The 20,085-nt window shown below is 36.7% G+C and overlaps 2 protein-coding genes across 9 annotated transcripts in view; both read right to left on the bottom strand.

Moving 5' to 3' along the window:
• Positions 1-5,112, bottom strand: part of DYNLT5 (dynein light chain Tctex-type family member 5) — a 33,626-nt gene extending 28,514 nt beyond the window's left edge. The window contains exons 1-3 of one of the 4 annotated variants that reach the window (XM_068540064.1): positions 4,634-5,103; positions 4,292-4,522; positions 2,367-2,488 (exon numbers count right to left, since the gene is read on the bottom strand). In XM_068540064.1, coding sequence (XP_068396165.1) covers positions 2,367-2,485 — 119 coding nt within the window. In that variant the 5' untranslated portion in view covers positions 2,486-2,488; positions 4,292-4,522; positions 4,634-5,103. Of the gene's footprint in view, positions 1-2,366; positions 2,489-4,291 lie in introns of all 4 variants that reach the window. The other 3 variants (XM_068540065.1, XM_068540066.1, XM_068540063.1) reach the window with 3 other exon arrangements.
• Positions 5,113-13,229: 8,117 nt separating this feature from the next.
• The window catches only part of SGIP1 (SH3GL interacting endocytic adaptor 1), a 211,969-nt gene continuing 205,113 nt past the window's right edge, over positions 13,230-20,085 (bottom strand). For all 5 annotated transcript variants that reach the window (XM_068540058.1, XM_068540060.1, XM_068540057.1 and 2 more), the window contains 4 exons: positions 17,453-17,655; positions 16,098-16,162; positions 15,359-15,523; positions 13,230-14,365 (listed from right to left, as the gene is read on the bottom strand). In XM_068540058.1, the coding sequence (XP_068396159.1) occupies positions 14,343-14,365; positions 15,359-15,523; positions 16,098-16,162; positions 17,453-17,655 (456 nt within the window). In that variant the 3' untranslated portion in view covers positions 13,230-14,342. The remainder of the gene's footprint in view (positions 14,366-15,358; positions 15,524-16,097; positions 16,163-17,452; positions 17,656-20,085) is intronic.

Raw genomic sequence — 20,085 nt, 5'->3', positions numbered from 1 at the left:
TGCTGGGGAGATTAAATGACATAATGTATTAGGTTCTCAATATACTTCAGCACATGCTTTATACTATTGAAATTAATCTATTCAAAAAATTGTTTTGAGATAACTTTCAAGTGAAAGGTATATGTTTTTCCAAAAAAACACTGCAAATTCAAAACAATGCTGCATTTGATAGCCACTAAGTTTTCAGCGTTTTTCTACTAGTTGAAGACCCATTTCAGGAAGGAGAATCACCCATATATTCTGGTCCCTGGCAAGGATAAAGACAATGGAAAATAAGTGGGAGTTTGGGTTAGGAGGCAGCCTCTTAAATGGCCTCTGCATTGCAAGAGTGCTTGGAATCTGTTCATTTGCTATTTAATAAAAAAAGCTCCAATAGAGGATCCATTCTGAATATTTAGTTTGAGAGTCCCTGTTTCTAATTTTGAAATATATCAAGATAAGTATCACTTAAATGTATTTGTTAGTAAAAATAATCTTTCCTCATGTGTTGCTAAAACTATTTTCGTGTTCTTGTTACCTTTTAATTTGTTTTTATACTTCATCAATAAAATAAGAGTGATCTCTTAATTCTTCAGATTGGGCCATGTTCTGATTCTATATACATGACTTTCTAATTTGCTTTGAAAGGGAAGAAGTAAATGAAAATTATGCAAGTAGGGATGATAGTTTAGTTTTTGGATAAGAACAGTGCTTTTTAAATCATGGGACCAGGATTTATGTCAGATTATTATTATAATATTTGCTTCTAAAAAGTTGAATTTAAGCTAACAATTATTTTTAAATAATTAAAAAAAACTCTTACACTTAAATCTTGGAAATAGCAGCCAAAATGACTTAGGATCAGAAGCAAAAGCTATAGAGGTTAATTATTCTCCCAGCTTTACTTCTGATGTACACTGAGATTGCTACTCCCTTATATTTCCTATCTGTAAAAGAGAGAGATTGTACAGTACTTGTAATCCACAATCATCCAGGGTTGAAAAGTGGAATTTTGAGTAAGTGTATTAATACATTCTGAGAGCAGAACAATTTGGTTTCAGAATTCGAACGTAAATCTCTTCCAGTTCTTCTGGTCTCTGTTCCAACAGACACACCAGCTCCTGCTTCCCAATCATGGGGATTAATATGCTACATCTTTCTTTCTTTTTTTTAAAAAAATTATTTATTTATTTATTTTTGGCTGTGTTGGGTCTTCGTTGCTGAGTGCGGGCTTTCTCTAGTTGTGGCGAGTGGGGGCTACTCTTTGTTGTGGTGCGCAGGCTTCTCATTGCAGTGGCTTCTCTTGTTGCGGAGCATAGGCTCTAGGCACGCGGGCTTCAGTAGTTGTGGCTCGTGGGCTCTAGAGTGCAGGCTCAGTAGTTGCGGCGCACGGGCTTCGTTGCTCCGTGGCATGCGGGAACTTCCTGGACCAGGGCTTGAACCCGTGTCCCCGGCATTGGCAGGTGGATTCTTAACCACTGCGCCACCAGGGAAGCCCTGCTACATCTTTCAATCGTGTAGAAACTTTTAAGAAGGAAAGTCTATAATATAAATTAATTGACCTCTGCATTGGATAATTTGTTTGGTTTTCTTCCCGATGGCAGTCAAAAAAAATGCCATGAAAGTATTAAAAATTAATTCATCTTTTTTAGGAGAGCAAATGCAATATGTAGCAAGAGCCAAAAAATGTACTTATTATCCTTTGACCCACTAATTATACTTTGGGGAAGAAAACAGAGACTTCTTATATAGTAAAAAATTTAAAAAGTGGAAACAAACTTAAAATGCTCAATGATTGGGGAACGGTTAGCTAACCCAGAATTATAAGCTGACAAAATATTGTATTATGCAACCATTTAAAAGGATATGCACAAAGACTATGAAAATACATTACAAAATTTGTTTAAAATAATGCTAAATGCATTGTATATGTACATATTGATTACAAAAATGCAAAAACGATGTATTCATATAATATTGAGGAGAAGAATTCAGGAGTCAATTAAGAAGTAGCTGGTCTACATTGCATATGACCTTCTTTTCAGTAGATGCTTTTTTGGGGTAGTCTCTGAAATAGTAAAAAATGCTGCTATGATCAACTTATCACTTAAATTCCCTTGTTCTTTTTCTCTTTCTTCTTTATCTTGGTGCACAACACAGTGATTTAGTATTTCTGTACATTTCCAAATGATCACCACGATAAATCTAGTTACCATTTTTTCTCTTTCTTTTAAAAAATATGGCCCCCAAAGATGACCTAAACCTTGTACTTGCCCATTTTTCTCCCTTTTTATGTCCCAAAGGAAATGCGTTTTTTTCCTCCTGAAAAATATCATGAACCTGTTTATTCAATAATTGAGTTTGTTAATGGGCATCCAGTCACTCACTCTTTGGTGCGCCCACGAGGCTCTTTCCGCCGGAACTCATGGCTACTTAAAGAAGACACACTGCCCCTCTTCTTCAGTACATGAGCCGTTCTGTCTTTAGCAATGTCTGACATCATCATAACCTATGGAAGAAAACTTTTGTAACATACTGAACAAAAGATCTGAAAATGTTTTAGTATAACACAAAGACTCATTCTAAATAAAGTACACAGATACTTTTTTTTTTAAAGCATTTTTGAATAGGGAAGTGGGGTTTCCTTGAGTGATTTGTAGTATATGTTGTTATTCTGGTCAGTATAACCGGAAATATGATAACTCTTTTTAAAAATATTTCAGAATTTATTTATAAGAAGTAGAGACTTCCTTTTTTGTTTTATTTTTATCTTTTTGGCTGCATTGCGTGGTATGCGGGATCTTAATTCCCTGACCAGGGGTGGAACCCACTCCCCCTGCAGTGGAAACACGGATTCTTAACCACTGGACCACCAGGAAAGTCCCATCTGATAACTTTTATTTATGCAATAGCATACTTAATTCACACAAGCATGTATTAAGCTGCAACAAAAATACTTAACTGCAGAAGAGGTTAAAGTCACTGAGAAATGATAGCCATATGTAGAAGAACGATATTATCCTACACCAGAAAACAATATTTTTATTGCCCCCCCAAATTTAATCTCAATGATATTTTGCTAATTAACATTTGTTGTTGCTGCTATGACTTTAAAAATTAAGATGAGCTGCTTCTCCAAAGGGTATTTTTTTTTCAAGCAACAGCGATCTACTTTGTAAAGAGCAAACAGAACTTTTTTTTTTAATAAACCACTTAATTGAGATAATATATCACACAATTCTCCCATTTAAAATACACAATTCAATGGTTTTTAGTATATTCACAGACTTGTGCACCCAACACCAGCACCAATTTTAGAACACTTTCATCAACACAAGAGATAATCCCACCCCCCCATAAGCAGTCATTCCTCATTCCTGTCACCCCAGTCCCTGGTCACCACTGCTCTGCTTTCTGTCTCCATGGATTTACCTCTTTGGGTCATTTCATAGAAATGGAATCATTCAATATGCAAACAGAACTTTTAATGAAGTAATTTATTGGAAAACCTACCTCCTCTCACAAGTGCTTGTGAAAAAGCTGGTCGTAGGAACGGACTTCCCAGAACTTGACTATAACTCTACTGCCCTATTGTCTACATACAAGTTTAGACATTCACTGGAATTATTTTATAATCTGTCAATCTGAGAGCCCTAACAGGGAGACACTGTGCTAGGCACTAAAACAGAACCAAAACAGTCCCCGCCTTCAGAGAGCTGGCAGTTGAAGTGGGTAGGGCAGACAAGAACACAGCCTAAAGCCCCAGTGTGATCAGTGTCGGGGCAGACAGAGGCAAAGGGTACTGAAGGGCACACAAATACAGCAGAGGTACTGTGTGTTAGGAAGCGAGGCAGTGTGGGGTGCGTGTGATTGTGGACCTGTGTGTGAGAGTGTGTGTACATGGGTGTGAGCATCTCTATGTGAGCATATGTCTCTGTGGGCATGTGCTTGGGTGTATGAGCATGAGTGTGTCCCCATGAGTGTGTGAGGCTGTGTGCACCAGTGAGTGTCTGTGTACATGAATGTGTGTGCCTGTGTGAGTGCCCACGTGAGCATCTCTTTGTGTGTACCTGTGTGTATGAGTGATTATCTGTATACCTGAGTGTGTGCCTTTGTATGTCGGTGTGTGCACCTTTGTGTGTAATGTGTCTGTGCACTGAAGGCATGTGTGCTTGTGTGTTTGAGTGTGTCTGTGTACATGACTGTGTCTGTGTGAGCCTGTATATGTGTGGACAAGACATACTGATCCTGTTGAAGTGGGTCATGCAGCTTCCAACCTTAAAGTGACACAGATAGACCTCGGTCTGCTCACCTGTTTCCAAAGCTGCCCCGCAGGCCAGAATTGGGACCTGGAGGTCCAGGGGGCTGAGGCCGCCGGTGTCGCCAGACCTCAGGCAGACTGCTCAGAACTTATGCTGCTCCACGATCCGACCGGGCTGGCCAGCTCTGCACTGGGCGTCACTGTAAAGCCGAGGCACATAGGCGGGCAGGGAACAAGCGGCCACAACCCGCTTCCAGTTCCAAAAACTGGGGCCGCTTTTTTCTTGGAGGGAGGAGGAATAAGGCATTAGAGAGAGAGGTCATGGACAAGGCAGGCAGGCCATTTTCTAACACAGGGCCCTCCCCCCTTAGGCCCCTCGATCCTCGAACTTGCCTTTTGCCTCGGTCAGTCTTCTCTGCTCCTGCCCAGACGCGCTGCGGAGAGGGCGCACTCATCTAAGGCAGTGCTGGAGATGCAGACGCGGCTCGGCCGGGGGCCTCCCAGACCACGGGCTCCTCCGCTGCCGGGACCAGCGCGGGGCGAGGAGGCTTCCCTCTGCCCGCGAATGCCCGCGCACTCCCCCTGGACTCCGCGGCCCGTCTCCAAGGTGACCTTCTCAAACAGAGTCCTTGGCCCGCCCCAGGCAGACATAGTAGTTGCGTAGTCCTGTGATCCGCCTAAGGAAGTGGAGGATCTCCTCGTCACTGCCCAGAGGGGGCTGCCCTGAGCCTGGCTGCGCCTTGGGGTGGCCGCGAGCTGGAGAGAAGCCGAGTCATTCTATAGCGAGGGGGACATCTGGGAACTCAAGGGGCAGCCCTGGGAGCCCTCATCAGTTTCCTTTTGCAGATGTCAGGGGCAGGAGTGGGAAATGCTGCCGGTTCCTAGGACGGGAAATGCGAGGTACAGAGAGAAAGGAAAGCACTCCCTTCCCTTCCCCCGACCCCTGATGCTGCCTTCCACCACCCCAAAGCACAGATGGTTGATAATAGAGCTCACATTTACCAGGTACTGGCAGACAGTTTTAGTTTTATCTAGTCCTCCCAATAACTCTTTCAAGAAAGCATTGTTAGGACTTCCCTGGTGGCGCAGTGGTTAAGAATCCGCCTGCCAATGCTGGGGACACGGGTTCGAGCCCTGGTCCCGGAAGATCCTACATGCCAAGGAGCAACTAAGCCCGTGCGCCTAACTACTGAGCCCGCGCTGTAGAGCCCGTGAGCCACAACTACTGAGCCCATGTGCCACAACTACTGAAGCCCGAGCACCTAGATCCCAGGTTTCGCTACCACAACGAAGAGTAGGCCCCGCTCGCTGCAACTAGAGAAAGCCCACGCGCAGCAAGGAAGACCCAACGCAGCCAAAAATAAATAAATAAATAAAGCAAATCAAAAAAAAAAAAAAGAAAGCGTTGTTAGTCCTTTACAGATTTAGAGAATTGAGATTCTGAGATATTGAATAATATGCCCAGGGCCTCTTGGAACTCATAGGCTTATCTTTTGGGCATTACAAACTTTCACGTTACACTTACCTTGACACCACTCTCCCCAATCCTTAAAGTTTAAGATTTGAAATGGAGACTGTTTGGGATTGAGAACCCACCTGACATAACTAATAGCCCCTTCCTCCTTAATAACTATCTCTCTTCTAACCCCAGAGCCCTTCCCCCAACCCAAAGCAAACAAAACCAGACCCTGAAGGGACCTTCACATAGTGGGCAATCATTGGAGATAGAAAAAGATGGTGCCCTAAGCACTTAGCTTGGTGCATGTCCATTAATGAGTGCTCAGTGCAGCTAGAATTGGCTGTCAATAGCAATACATCTGGATAATGGTAGAGCGCATAAGGATTAGGATAGCTTTGGAGAAAGAGCATTAACATTTTCTGGCCCGTCTCAATCCCTATTCACATAAAAATAAGAACAGGAAAGGATTGTTGACTATTTACTATATAATAGTTAGGAATTGTTAGGTGACTGATAAATATTATCTCATTTAATCTGTTCAGTGACCCTAGGATAAGGGGATAGTAACTCTATTTTTTTTTTAAGATAAGGAAATGAAGAATCATTGAGTAATATGCTCAAGACCATAGTTAAATTATAGAATGAGATTTGTCCAACTCTAAAGCCCTTGCACCGTGCCAGACCTTCTGCCCACCATGCCCACCCTAAATATGCAACGAAGTTTTCCAGAAATGTGGTAAAACTTTAAGAGGCTGGTAATAAAAGAGGTTCACAACTCAACTTATTTTTATGTTCTTCATTTATTTTCCAGAAAAAAATCACATTTAAGTAGTAACTTACTTATATATTTGATCTTGTTCTCAAGTATAATTAAACTTTGTCCTGCAATGGGAACCCTAGTTGCAGTAATGTGCCATGATAAATAATTGCATATTCAGGATTCTGTGAAATGGGTGATTGAGAAAATTATGAAGGAAAAAACACTTGTAAAAATCATTATTTACAAAAAATGGTATCCACACCTTTTCTCATTTATAAGGCAAGTAACATTAAAATGTTCTCATGATTATCTTCAAGAAGTCAGTATTACACATTCATATCACCATTGTTCATCAGAGAGCTTTGGGAAGTTCTGTGAAGGAACAAACCCTTGCTTCATTTTGCTGGTTTTTTTCTTGAGCACGGCACATAAGCAGTAAAGATTTCATCACAGCTACGAGAATTAAGTATTCTCTATTGAATTACACATGTAGGAAAAAGAGCCAGCCATCAACATTTTAACTAATTTTAAAAGTATATTTGAGTATTTTACCCCAGAGTTGTTTTTTTTTTAATAAATATTTTATGCTCAAGGTATTTTGTGAAAATATGTACTCCATCCAAGGTCATAAAGACATTGTTTACTTTTGCTACAAAGATCATGGAGGACTCTAAATAAAAGCTACCACCAACTCAAAGTATACACTGACAGCATTTTCTTTAAGAAAGACAGCTGACTGAATTTTATTACCTTTAGAAATACAACAAAATTTCTCTGAGATTCTTTTCCTAGTTTCTCTTATTGTTAAAAGTACAAAACAAAAAAAAAAATCAACGCCTTCCATTGCCATTTAGTAGGCACAAAATTAACATTTGATCATTTCATTCATACAGATCTTTTCCTATGTAAAGTGAAAAAATAATCCTTTGTATATTGAAACCCAATACTCTTCAAACAGTTTAAAAAGCCAGCTCTACAAATGACTGCTTGGCCTGTAGTGAAGTCCTACTTATACATGAGATTAGCACATCATACCAACACTTGGCTTTTTCAGGAAAAAATTATTCAGCGGCAATTTTCCAACTCCCTTAGACTGAGAGAGAGACACAGGAAGAGAGAGAAAACAGGGGCCAGTCTCTCTCACGCATATCCATTTAACAAAGCAAGAGCTAAATGCTGAGCTGCAAAACCACAGCTATAAAAATTATCATCCTATCATCTCATAAGGAAAAGAAAAAACCTGGCTTTGGACCTTGATCCCAGTGATAGCCATTTGGTGTATTTTTTAAAAATATTTTAAAGTAATGATGTATGAATAACACTAAAATTTGTTTTGCCAAAAGAAAAGAAAAGAAACTGTCATTGAAGTAATATACAACTGAACAAATGAGATGGAATTAACATTTGCATGATATACTCATTCAATGGAATGTTTTAAAATGATAAATGGCTTATGATTCATCTAGCTGATTCAGAAACTCTGAATGAATTAAAAATTGAACTATACTTAGAGAAATGTAAAGTGATTCAGCTTTACTCTTTTCTGTCTGATAACAGACAGTTTACCCAGGAATTACTAAAGGAACTTTGTTGATTTTTTGTGAAAACAATTGATTTGCAAAATAAAGCAAAGCAAACAAGAACTGTGTAATGCTCATTAATAGTGTAGAGTCCTGCAAAATCTATACTAAATAGTGCATTTTTCTTAGGTTTAACTGAAATGTTTTTCATATAATTTCTAACAAGATTATGTAAAAACGCAGTCAGCATCAATCCATCATGATTCAATTTCTTAAAGTGTTTAGATAAAGTATTACCAAAGATTGTTCACTAGTATTAATTCTACTCTGTAAAGAAATTTGGACCATCTTCAACAGATTGCAGCATGATGTGATGGCCATAAATGCAGATCCTAAAAATAATGCTTAAGAATTTAAAATAGTAAAACAATTTTATTGTTTTGTTTTGAATACTTTAGGTAATAAAGTTAAATTCACTAAAATATACTTATGAAATTTAAAGTAGATACTAAATCATTTAAAGTGGCAGAAATTTTCCTTAGAGTTAAAACAAAAACCCAGAAGCATCTTTCCAAAGCATTCTTGGTTATATTATTTGAAATTGCTGAAAGATATGTAAACCGGTGTTAAAAAGAAAACTTTTCTAAAGTTTCTTCAAGATGTGTTTAGAAAAAAAAGTGTTTTCCTGATCCAAAACTTTCTTAAGCTTCATTAAAACACTAACATTTATTATCAATGTCCAAGGAGTGGTTTGGGACTATGGTCTAGGATCATTTATTCTCAGACCACAATGAACATTTGCCAGAAGCAGTAGTCCTGAACATGATTTGGAAAACACTGGAATACAGTGAATGAAGTAGAATTACCCTTATTTTCTTTTGCCAATTAAGGGACACATAAAAATATATTTGCTTTTCATTGAAACATCTTTTCTTATAAGGTTAAAGATGTCTTTAGAACAGGCAATGTACTGCACTAGAGATAGAAGGAGACGATTAGAAATACTATAAATCAAAGGAAAAATAACATTAGAAGTTAAGCCTAGAGAATAAGTTACTATACCCATGGTGAATGTCAACAAGGAGGTGACTTTCTCTCCTAGGAATACTCATTTTGGATAGACATCAGATATTAAACATGAGGGACAGTCAAGAGCTCTGACCATGGTCAACTCAATAGACCCTAAAATTTGATCTTCTTTCAAGAAGGATATTTGGTATTCAGTTAGATATTTAAAATGCAGCTCTAGCCTATAGAAGGTTACAGAACATCAAAGAAATAGAAATGCTAGTGGGTTTTGTTTTTAATATTTGGAGACTTAAACATTGCACTCCTATCTCATTTTTCCTCCATACATTCCACAAAAAGTAATGTGATGGTAGCCATGTTTGATTCACAAATGAGCAAATGGCATTCAACTACTGTTTGCTGAATGAAAAAAAAAATGGAAGGAGCAGGAAAATACAATAAAGCCTGAAGAGAGAAGTGCACATAGTAAAGGAGGTGGGGTGGGTAATCAGAACAGTCTCTTTAATCAGTGTAACAAAGATTGACTTGTTCATTCATATCAACAATTTAATTTGACTCATTTTAAGGAAACATCATGTTGACAACTTTTAAAGCGATATTTAGAGATCACCCTAATTTTGATACCATAAAAAAATGTTTCCATTTAAAAAAAATTGTTGACCAGAAAACCATGTAGCAAAATGAATACATTTACATTGAATGGGATTTTGCTCAAATGCACAATCTTTTAGAAAAAAGAAAGTTAAAAAAAAAAAAAAAAAACAAGAAACCACAAACGCATCTCCTTAGTAGATATAGGCACATTTTACCGTGTCATTCAACTTTAACTGACAGACTGTGATTATTTTGAGAAAAAAAAAATGCAAAAATGAAAGCAATTGGTGCAACTCTTTTGGAATGACAGTAGTCCGTGCTTATAAAGCAGCCAATTCAAAGGCCTACAAAATAAACAGTGTCAGCTCACAAGTTAGATGTCTGTGTCCCTTGCAGGAAGGGAGCCATGTTTTAGGACATTTTATTTGGAATGAATGACAGCTTGCAGCCTACCTACTTCTTCTTTTAATCTTGTAAGACACTGACAAAAAGGACAGAAAAATGACAATGAGAGAATGCATTTCAGGCCAGTTTGAGATAGCATAAAAGAACTCTAAGGAAAAGAGGAATTTTCCTAGAAAAATCTCTCTACCTTTTTTTTTTCTTCAAGACTGTAGGAAGCTAAGTGAACTGAATGAAAAAATAAGCTCACTAGAAAAATGGTATTCAAGTGATAATTGAATGTGTAAAATCTGATGAAATGTCAGAACTAAGAAGTATTTGAGAGATCTACTAGGGCAGTGATTCTCAAATTTTGGGTGCTTGTCAAAATACATATTCTTAAACCCCACTCCTACAGATTTATTTATTCAATATCAATTTATTGATGCCCACTATGTTCTAGGCTCTGGGGATATAGTGGTAACTAAGCCAAAATCATTTCCCTCGTTAAATAAATGATAATAAAAGTGGTCCACAAATCATGCTTTGAGAAACATATTCTTTTCCAACAATTTTGCTTTTGGAATTATCCTTATTTTGGTATTAATTTTTCATAGCACCTTTTACCTGGGTATTTAAGTGGAATATGTATAGTAAAATAAAATAGAAGAGTTCATTTCCCAGAATGAACAAGTAAAACAGGTCAAGGGCTCCCACTGCTGTCAAGATAACTGGGTTACTTCCAGCTGCTGTGTCACTTTGGGCAAATTATTAATTTGTTTAAGCCTCAATGTCACCATTTGTAAAACACGAATTAAAAAGAGTATCTACCATTTGGGGGTTGATATAAGGATTAAGTGAGCTAACATCTATAGTGACTGGTACATGGTAAGCACTCAAGAGAATATCAATTTTTATTGTATATCAATTACTATGATTGTACAAGTTTTTTTTAAAGCCCCCAAAGGTGGATCTCTCTGAGTCAACTAGAACCATGGAACTTCTGAGGTGGGAGAAGCTTTATAGATCACGGCTGTGTTATTATGGTATTTAAACAGTGCTCTGGAGGACCAGATTTAAACTGCTGGAGGAACTCCTTCATTGCTCTGAGCTATTTTGCCTAACAGGATTCCATGTGCAATTTTAGTAGAAAAAAGTTTGGCTGCTAAGAAAAGCTTGGAAACCACTGTCAATCTCAACTCCTCATTCTAAAGATGAGAAATTAAAGAGGGCTATGATTTGTCCAAGGTCACACAGCAAGAGTTAGTGGTAGAGCTAATGTAGTTACGAGGCTTCTTTGAAATGAATATTTGGAAATGGAAATATGAGTAATTATGGCCTCAAACACTTTGCAGATTGAGATTCAGTAAAAATACATAAAAATAAAAATAAAACAACTGTAGTTTGACTTTCTGGAGGGGATGGTTCCTCTCTATTCACTTGAAACCATTTGAAATGTGGACATTCTTTCTTTACAGGTGAAATGTACTTCCAGATACTATGCGGTGAATTTTCATTTTGGCTGTACGTGTAGAGAAGAATAGAGCTTTAAAAATAATTTAAAATTTAATTGTCTGGAATTGTATGTTCCAATTATGCTAAAATTCAGACTAATTCTTAACAAAAATTTATTTTTAAAAATAACATGAAAATATGGAATTTATTTGAAAAAAAATATTTCCCATGTTGCAAAACAAAGCATTCATACTTTCTATCCTGTTAGAGCAGAATCTTTTTTAATCATAATGCTCAGGAAATGGTGTTCTGGTTAATGAGAACCCTTTCGTTTTATTTCAACCCTTGGTATTGAAAATCTAAATATGTACTAGCTCATTTTGTTTTAGGAATTGATAATGAATCTGATTTAATGTTTCTTTTATAATTGCATTGTCTAGGATCATTTTTCCTAACACAAATTCTTATTGTACAATACTGTGGATACAGGAGTAACAGGAGATTATAAACTACAAGATTAAAAAAAACCCACCAAAATCTAAATCCCTGATATGAGTTTATTGTGTTATTATTTGACCTATTTTCTGAAAGAAGAAGGGATATATTCTCTATGAAAGTTCTGGTTATTCAATAATAATAATAATAATATTTCAAAATTAATAATTTTGAAATCTCTGACTTTCATTCTGTTTCATAAAGACCAATTATGGAATCATAGGATATCTTCATAGTTTCAAATTTAGTGCCTAGAGACATCAGGATAATGTTAGAGATCATTGTAATCTGTGTTAAATTACATTATATATCAACCAAATTATTCTATGAAAAGAAAACCCTTGTGTTTAATTACTAATTCACTCTAGAAAGATATAAAATAAAATAAGATATAATGAGCAAGACATGAGAACCAATAATATTTATACACTTTTAATATGCTTTGTGTTAATATTCAATATGTTTTCTCATGAATTGATTTCTTAAAAACACATTTTTATATTCATATGCTGGATAATTCTCAATTTTCTGCTACTTACTCTCCATTGGTTTCAGTGTCTGAAATTTCCCCGTGTTTCATGGGATTTAAAAGTTTGCACTTACTATTTTGGTTACAAAATCAAATTGAATATCTTTACTTAAAGTGAGTTTATTACTTACTTGTTCAAAAAACTTCAACACCAGAGACTGCTTGGCGAGCCAATTGAGAGTTGTTTGAACAGTAAGAATTCTTCTAAGGTAAAACAGGTCATTTTGAACATTCTCTTGGTAGCAAGCACTGATTGAGAAGTACAAATATTAATTTAAAAAGTTTCACTATAAAAAATTGCCAGTCACAATCTCACTTTAAATGTAAGACTTACAAAATTTAATTTGATTCTAAAATTTAAAGGGGCTAAAGGTTCTTTGTCAAGTATGAATGAATGTAAAATAAAATTTATCAACTAATGATGAATATAACAACTTAATAATTATAGTTATTTAATTGTATAACCTAGAGTAGGAATTAGCTTATGTTTAAAATAGGTTCTATGACTTAAAGGAAAATTCATGTTTTCAGATTGTAATGAAGGAAGGTTTTACAACTGGGACCCCTGAAGAAGAGCTTCTTCATCCTGAATTCCCATATTATGAGGCCAGACTGAGTAATTACAGTTTTTATTATACCTTGCAACAATGAAATCATAACATACATTTTCTATAACTCTCTTTTTGATTCCCCAAGAATGGCAAAGATTTATAGTTACATACAATGAATCTTATCCAAAAGGAAATTTATTGCACAATAATGTGGTTAGAATTTGATTTATAAAGCTTATTTTTTCCTTCCCAAATGATATAAATGATGACAATTAAAATTCTCCTTCTGGATTTAAGTAGGGGACTAAAATCTTTTTTTTCTGGGATATTTAGACTCAATGTTTTGGTTCCTATTGGTAAAGAGGAAGATGCTTGGTACCATTCCCCATGCTGGATGGGAGGCATTCTGTGTTTAGAGTTATTGTGCAAAAGTTGTTAACCAGTTCAACTATGGAAATTCTTGAAATTTTAAAATCACAATTTTGGTTTTAGTCTGATTATTCAGTAATCGCCACATCTGCTAAACTGTGGAGAGAGGGGGAAGTAGTTAAGACTTCGACATCTTCTTTACTCTTGATTATAATTTCATAAACTTTAAATATGAATTGCTTTCCCTTTTTACACAAGTTATAAAAATAAGAGGTCCTGTTTACACAGTTTGCATTTTTATGAAATTTGCAGTTTGAAAAAAAAGCTTTTTAAAAAGTGGTAATTAATGCTTTTCTTTGAATATGCGCATGTACCTTAGAATTTTTATTTTTTCTGAAATAGTTTCTGACTTTAACCCACTAAATATTTGAAGATAGAATTTTTATTTAGCACTAGAGTAAAACATACTAAGGACCAAAGAAAAGGAAGTTTTTTTCTGGTTCCACTGAATTTTCTTTGTGTGTGGCACCCCCTTATGACAGCTATCAATATTATATTTAAATTTTATATATTGACAAAATGCAATCTACCTCTGTAAGCATTGTGCCATTCAACAGTACTACTATTAAATTTACATAACACAGTTTAAATTACATCCATTTCAGGAATGGTAAAATGCTAAAACTCAAGTATAACTGCCTTACTGGAATGAGTACAATTTACAAATACAATAATTACATTTTAAAACCATTAACAATATTACACCTAGAAGTAAATACTGTAGGACTGGTCATCATGGTATTGTGTGAGGGAAATCATTGCTGAAAGTCATTGACGTTTCCAGCAGATATATCCCAAGTGCAGATTTTGGTTTGTTTTCATCAAACCAAAATTAAAACCTGTTTCTCATACAGTAGTTCTCCATTATATGAATCCTCCAAATCCTTGCATAAGATTTTATTAGTTATCTGCCAAGTATTTTCCTGCAAAATAAAACAACATATCAACGGGTTACCTGCTAGTTCCATAATGTGGTTATTATGTGGGTAACATTTCTATTCTTCCTGACCTACTCCTAGAAGCCAAATACTATGTAATAGAAGGGTACAATACTAACATAAAATACATAAAGTTTATTAAGTTTTCAACTTTCCAGACCAGCTAGTTGCCTTTTCACATTTCCATATAGGAATGCTTTGCAGAGGTTTGGGTTTTGCCCAGAATAGCTTGGAAGATTTGTTCCTGGACGTGAGAATCCAACTTCTTATAGAAAGAGTAACCATATAATTACTTTCCACCCTGGGCCATTTTTGAGAACAAAAGGGGTGTAGTTAATAATTACATCAATACGGCAGACATAAAAACCAGGATGTATTCCAACAAATCATTGACAAAGATAATCACCTTAACATTGGGGAATCCCCACCAATAAACTCTCATGTGTGCCAAAAACCTGTCTCATGATCACATTTCAGCTCTAGGCAACCAGTTCTGATCTCTGGTCTAGACTTTTTAAGGTGCTATTAAAGTAAAGATGGATCCTCTTAGATCTCAGCTAAGCCTAGACAAGTCTAAAATCTATGAAGACCTGCTGAAGAAAAAAAGTTTTCAGGTAAGAGATAAATTCAAAATTAGCATTTATCTTGCTTGTCAATGTAACAAAAGTAGGATTTACCCCCATTAACCTCAGTGTACACACCTACATAATGGGAATGACAGGTCAGTCCCATATAAGAAATAGCCAGAGCCCTGATAAGTATCCAGGATCTTCCTGATTTCTGATTCCCAGTTTCATTGTCCTATTTTTACTTCATTCAACAATTGGTTTGCTTTCTGATTGTGATGGGAAATGGGGGTTGGGAGTGGGGAAGAAGAGGAGGAAGATGATCAGAAAATCACAACCTATTCCTTCTTAAGGAAGAGTAGCTAAGGCAACATTATTGTTTGCAAATGAAACTCACAAGATACCCACTTACCTGCAGCAAACCTTTTCTTGATGAGTGAAAATCTATACCCTGCTCCAACAAGTTCAATGTCACAGCCAGAAAGGGTGCTCCCTTCACTTGTAAACTGCACAACCAATGGGGAAGGTTTGCTTGGGCCTTCAGATAACTGAAATCTTGCCAATAAAGAGCCCACTCCTACAAAAAGAGTATTATTACAAGATAACAGTCAACGCAACATTCTGGATATAACTTTGGAAATTGTATTCAAAGTTAATGTGCAAAATCGAACTTACTAGAAAATAGTATATGTTTCAGTATAAATAGAATAAAATTTATCATTAAATATTATTCATGACTTTTTTGCACACTGATAAAAATGTAATTCAGCCAAATGGTACTTCAAAATTTGGAAGCATGCTGCTTGGAAGGCAATGTATTTTCCAGCTTATGATTAATATCAGAGGAAAGTGAAAAATATCTAACTATCAGGGAGTGTGAGATCTGATACAGAATGGAAATATGCCTCATTAAAAGCTCTTCTCTGCTTAAAGTATGGTCTGTTTGATGTGGGGTCTTGGGCAGAAAAGAGGTAGCAGAGGATTCATTGAAGAACTATTTTCTTTTATTGGTTAAAATAAGTATATACCAAAGTGAACTGAAATATTTTGCTTACTTTTTGTGCTAAATGTATTTTGGTTAATAGTTTTCTAATATCTGAAAGTTATTTCAGCTTTATATATTAAATAAAATAAGCCTGTGATTACATTACCTCCATTTTCTGACTTCTGAGAAATATCAGGAATCTTCCACAATATTCTGTGCTGTTCAGCATTCCTAAAAATAAAGTAGGTAAAAGACTTTTTCATATGCAAGGGTTTTTGTTTAATGGATGTCATATTTTTCCAGATAGTGTTAATTAATAAAAATGATCTTAAAAATTTTAGCTACAATTAAAGCGTTATCTATCTATATCTATCTATCATCTATCTATCCATTCCTTCCTCTTTCCCTCCCTCCTTCCATCTATCTATCTATCTATCTATCTATCTATCTATCTATCTATCTATCTATCTATCTATCCCTTCCTCCTTCACTCCCTCCTTCCATCTATCTATCCATCCATCCATCTATCCATTCATGCATACATAAATGCTCTCCTTTCTCTTTCCTTATTGTAACTAGTCACAACACTGTCAGAGAGATAAACATTTAGAGGACAATGCAGTTAAATTTTTTTTTAAACGCATCTACTGAATAAATAGATGGGAAGTGTTAGTTGATCAATTAATTCAGATAATTTAAATTGGAGCTGTCATATGGCTGACATTCTTTTTTTTTTTTTTTTTAATGTTCTACTTTTTGCTTCGAACAATCATATGGAAAAACTGGAGTATTTTTCCTTAGGAGAAAAGGCTTTTTTTAACAGCTGCTAGTGGTACTCAGTGTCTATTCTGTTTCTGTTCCCATACCTTCTCTAGTGTGCCTTTTAATAGTCCAGAGGCTGCAAAATGAAACTCAAGACTCCCTTGTAATTAGGGTCTTAGATGCAGATTAGGGTCCATCAGTTATAGGTACTACTTGAGATCTGGAGGACAGAAGGGAGGCAGAGGCCATTTTCCTGATGATTTGGGGCTGTTTTCTGCTGGTCAGCAGCCTAACTGATGTGGGGATCTTGTTAAACAGTGCTCCAGTCCAGTCTCAGTTTTGTAGTTGTTGAGAAGCAGTGTAGGCTGTGCCAGTAGGAGCTTTCTTATCCTTGGATTCTCATGAGGGTGGTGGGTTCTTGAATTCAATGGCTCCACTGACAGCCTTCTAATTTCTCTCCTTCCTGGTTGTAGCAGAGGTAGCAGCTCCCCTGGTGGGCCAGTTCTGCAATCTTCTGGGAAATATTCTTGGAGATCCAGTCTAAAGCTTGTTCCTCTTTTTTTATGTGAACATCTAAATCCCTGTGTTAAATCATTTTCTGCTTGAAATTAGCTATAGCAGCTTCTGTTTTCTGCCCTGAACCCTGACACCCAGGCCTGCTGTGATCTCTTCCTGTAGGAAACACGAATGCTAAAAAGTCTGTGATCCCTTTGCCCAGGAGCCCTTTGGTGAAGAGGAAGGGGACTGATGGCTCCTTACCAGACTGCTGGTGGGAGCACAGCCTGGAGCTTGGTTACCCCTCCATCTATGGGGACCAGGAACTGCACATTGTTGAGGGCCACGGCCGTTGTCATTGCATCCGTATTGTATTTGTAATCTATGCGCAGGTCAGTGCTTGCCGGCTCACATCGCCAGTTCACTGCCAGGTTCAGAGGCGTGGACTGAATGCCCTGGGCTGACACCTTGGCAAAGACAAGAAAGAGAACATTTAAGGCTTGACTATTAATCTGAAAGAAACCCAGAAGCTATTATTATCTCCCACTGGAATATTCTTAGATATCAAAAAGTCATAATGTTGTTTGTGCTGCTCACAAATGAGCACTCAGTAAAAAAATCACCATGAAGGGTGTCATATGAGTGAGAGCTGGGTGCTTCAGGTGAACTGTTACAGATTAAAAACATAAAATCAATTATTGAAGTTTCTATAGCACCTTAGAGTTTACAATGCACTTTATGTCAGATAGGGAGCTGGTAGCACACTGGTTAGGAGCTGAGGCCAAGAAGGCAGACAATCCTGGGTGTGAGGTCTTTTTTCCTTTCTTTCTTTCTTTCTTTCTTTCCCTTTCTTTCTTTCTTTTAATTGAAATAGAGTTGCTATACAATATTAGATAAGTTACAGGTGCACAACATAGTGTTTCATAATTTTTCATGGTTATACTCCATTTATAGTTATTATAAAGTATTGGCTATATTCCCCATGTTGTACAATATATCCTTGTACCTTATTTTATACCTAATAGTTTGTACCTCTTAATCCCTTACTCTTGCCCCTTCCCCTTTCCCTCTCCCCACTAGTAACCACTAGTTTGTTCTCTATATCTGTGAGTCTGCTTCTTTTTTGTTATATTCACTAGTTTGTTGAATTTTTTGATTCCACATATAAGTGGTATCATACAGTATTTGTCCTTCTCTGTCTGACTTATTTCACTTAGCATAATGCCCTCCAAGTCCATCCATGTTGCTGCAAATGGCAAAATTTCATTCTTTTTTATGGCTGAGTAGTATTCTATTGTATACATACACCCCACATCTTCTTTAACCGTTCATCTATTGATGGACACTTAGGTTGCTTCCATATCTTGGCAAATTGTAAATAATGCTCCTGTGAACATGTATCTTTTCAAATTAGTGTTTTTGGTTTTTTCAGATATATCTGGGTGTGAGTTCTGATTGTCACTTCCAAGCTAAGTGATCTTTGACCAGTCACTAAAAACTTCTCTGTGCCTCAGTTATTTCCTCATCTGCCAAATGGGAATGATAATATATTTTTTTTAATTTTTAAAAAGTTTTTGGCTGTACTGTGTGGCATACGGGATCTTAGTTCCCTTACCATACTCACGCCCCCTGCACTGGAAGGGCGGACTCTTAACCACTGGACTGCCAGGGAAGTCCCAGAAATGATAATAATATTTATGCCTAGAGATGTTAGGAAGATTGAAGAAGATGTTTTATATGAAACACTCAGCCTAGTGCCTCATATACAGTAAGGAGTTAACATTTTAATACATGTTACCTATTAATAGTCTTATCATATTTGCTCTTCACAAACCAGCGAGTTAGACAAAGCAAGTTATTAATACTCCTTTGGGATTTGCCAAAGTAAGGACCTGAACCCAGGTCTCCTAACTGGCAGTATCACATTCTACTGTCTACTGTCAATTCTAGTTAGAAACAACTGTGAATTTCACTAAGGAAAATCCAGGTTTGAAGAAACAACAAAAAGTTATAAGACAATAATATCAACTAGAATCCTGGGCCCACAGTGAAAAACTTGCAAGGTTATTATTTCTATGTACCTTTTACAAGTACATGCACACTGCAGGGGCCGTGTGGGTGGTGTCTGTGCCCTTGCAGTTACATTCATGGAGTATGAGTTTTGCTGATTTTAAAGAATATAAACAGCTCTTTATTGGCCTAGTAATGCCTGCACATATGGACACCACGTGGAAGGGTCCTGAAGGCAGGCTGCACTTAAAAGTCAGGCATGGTTGCTGCAGAAACAAACCCAGACGTGGATTCTTTTATAAAATGACAGACATGGCTTTTGATGACATAATTTTAGTTTGATGACCATTATAATAAAAGCTTTAAAACTTTATAATAATCTCTATGATAAGCCTTATAATAAAGTTTTTAAACTTTAAATATTTTTAGCAGCCCAATCCTCTGCAAATGCACTTTTATTTAGAAGTCTGTTATTTAAGATAGCTCAAAAGCAGAGCAGACTCACTCTCCCCACCCATTTCTATACTCTGTCCTCGGCAGGAGTCCTCAACTTCTTAGTAGTTCCTCTACCTGGGGAGGTGCTTTATGGATATGTGACTGTCCCAGTTACTGGGAGGGTGCTACTGGTGGCCGGAAAGTAAACATGATGTGATTTGATCTCACAAAATGCTAATTATGCCTCCCAACCAATCTCTTGCATTGTTGAAAAACAGTAACAACAACACAACTAAACCACAACAAAAGGGATTCCTCAGAGCACCTTTAAAACAAAATGGCAGGCCTAGGGCTACTTACATTTCACAAAGTACTTTGAAATGTGTTAGGGTGTTAGCTCCTCACAGCCTATAAAATACCGAGGTAGGAATCATTTTTTCCTAATTTGCAGA

The sequence above is a fragment of the Eschrichtius robustus genome, chromosome 3, assembly GCF_028021215.1.
Source record: "Eschrichtius robustus isolate mEscRob2 chromosome 3, mEscRob2.pri, whole genome shotgun sequence".
NCBI lineage: Eukaryota > Metazoa > Chordata > Mammalia > Artiodactyla > Eschrichtiidae > Eschrichtius > Eschrichtius robustus.
This window is presented reverse-complemented; position numbering and strand designations above follow the sequence as displayed.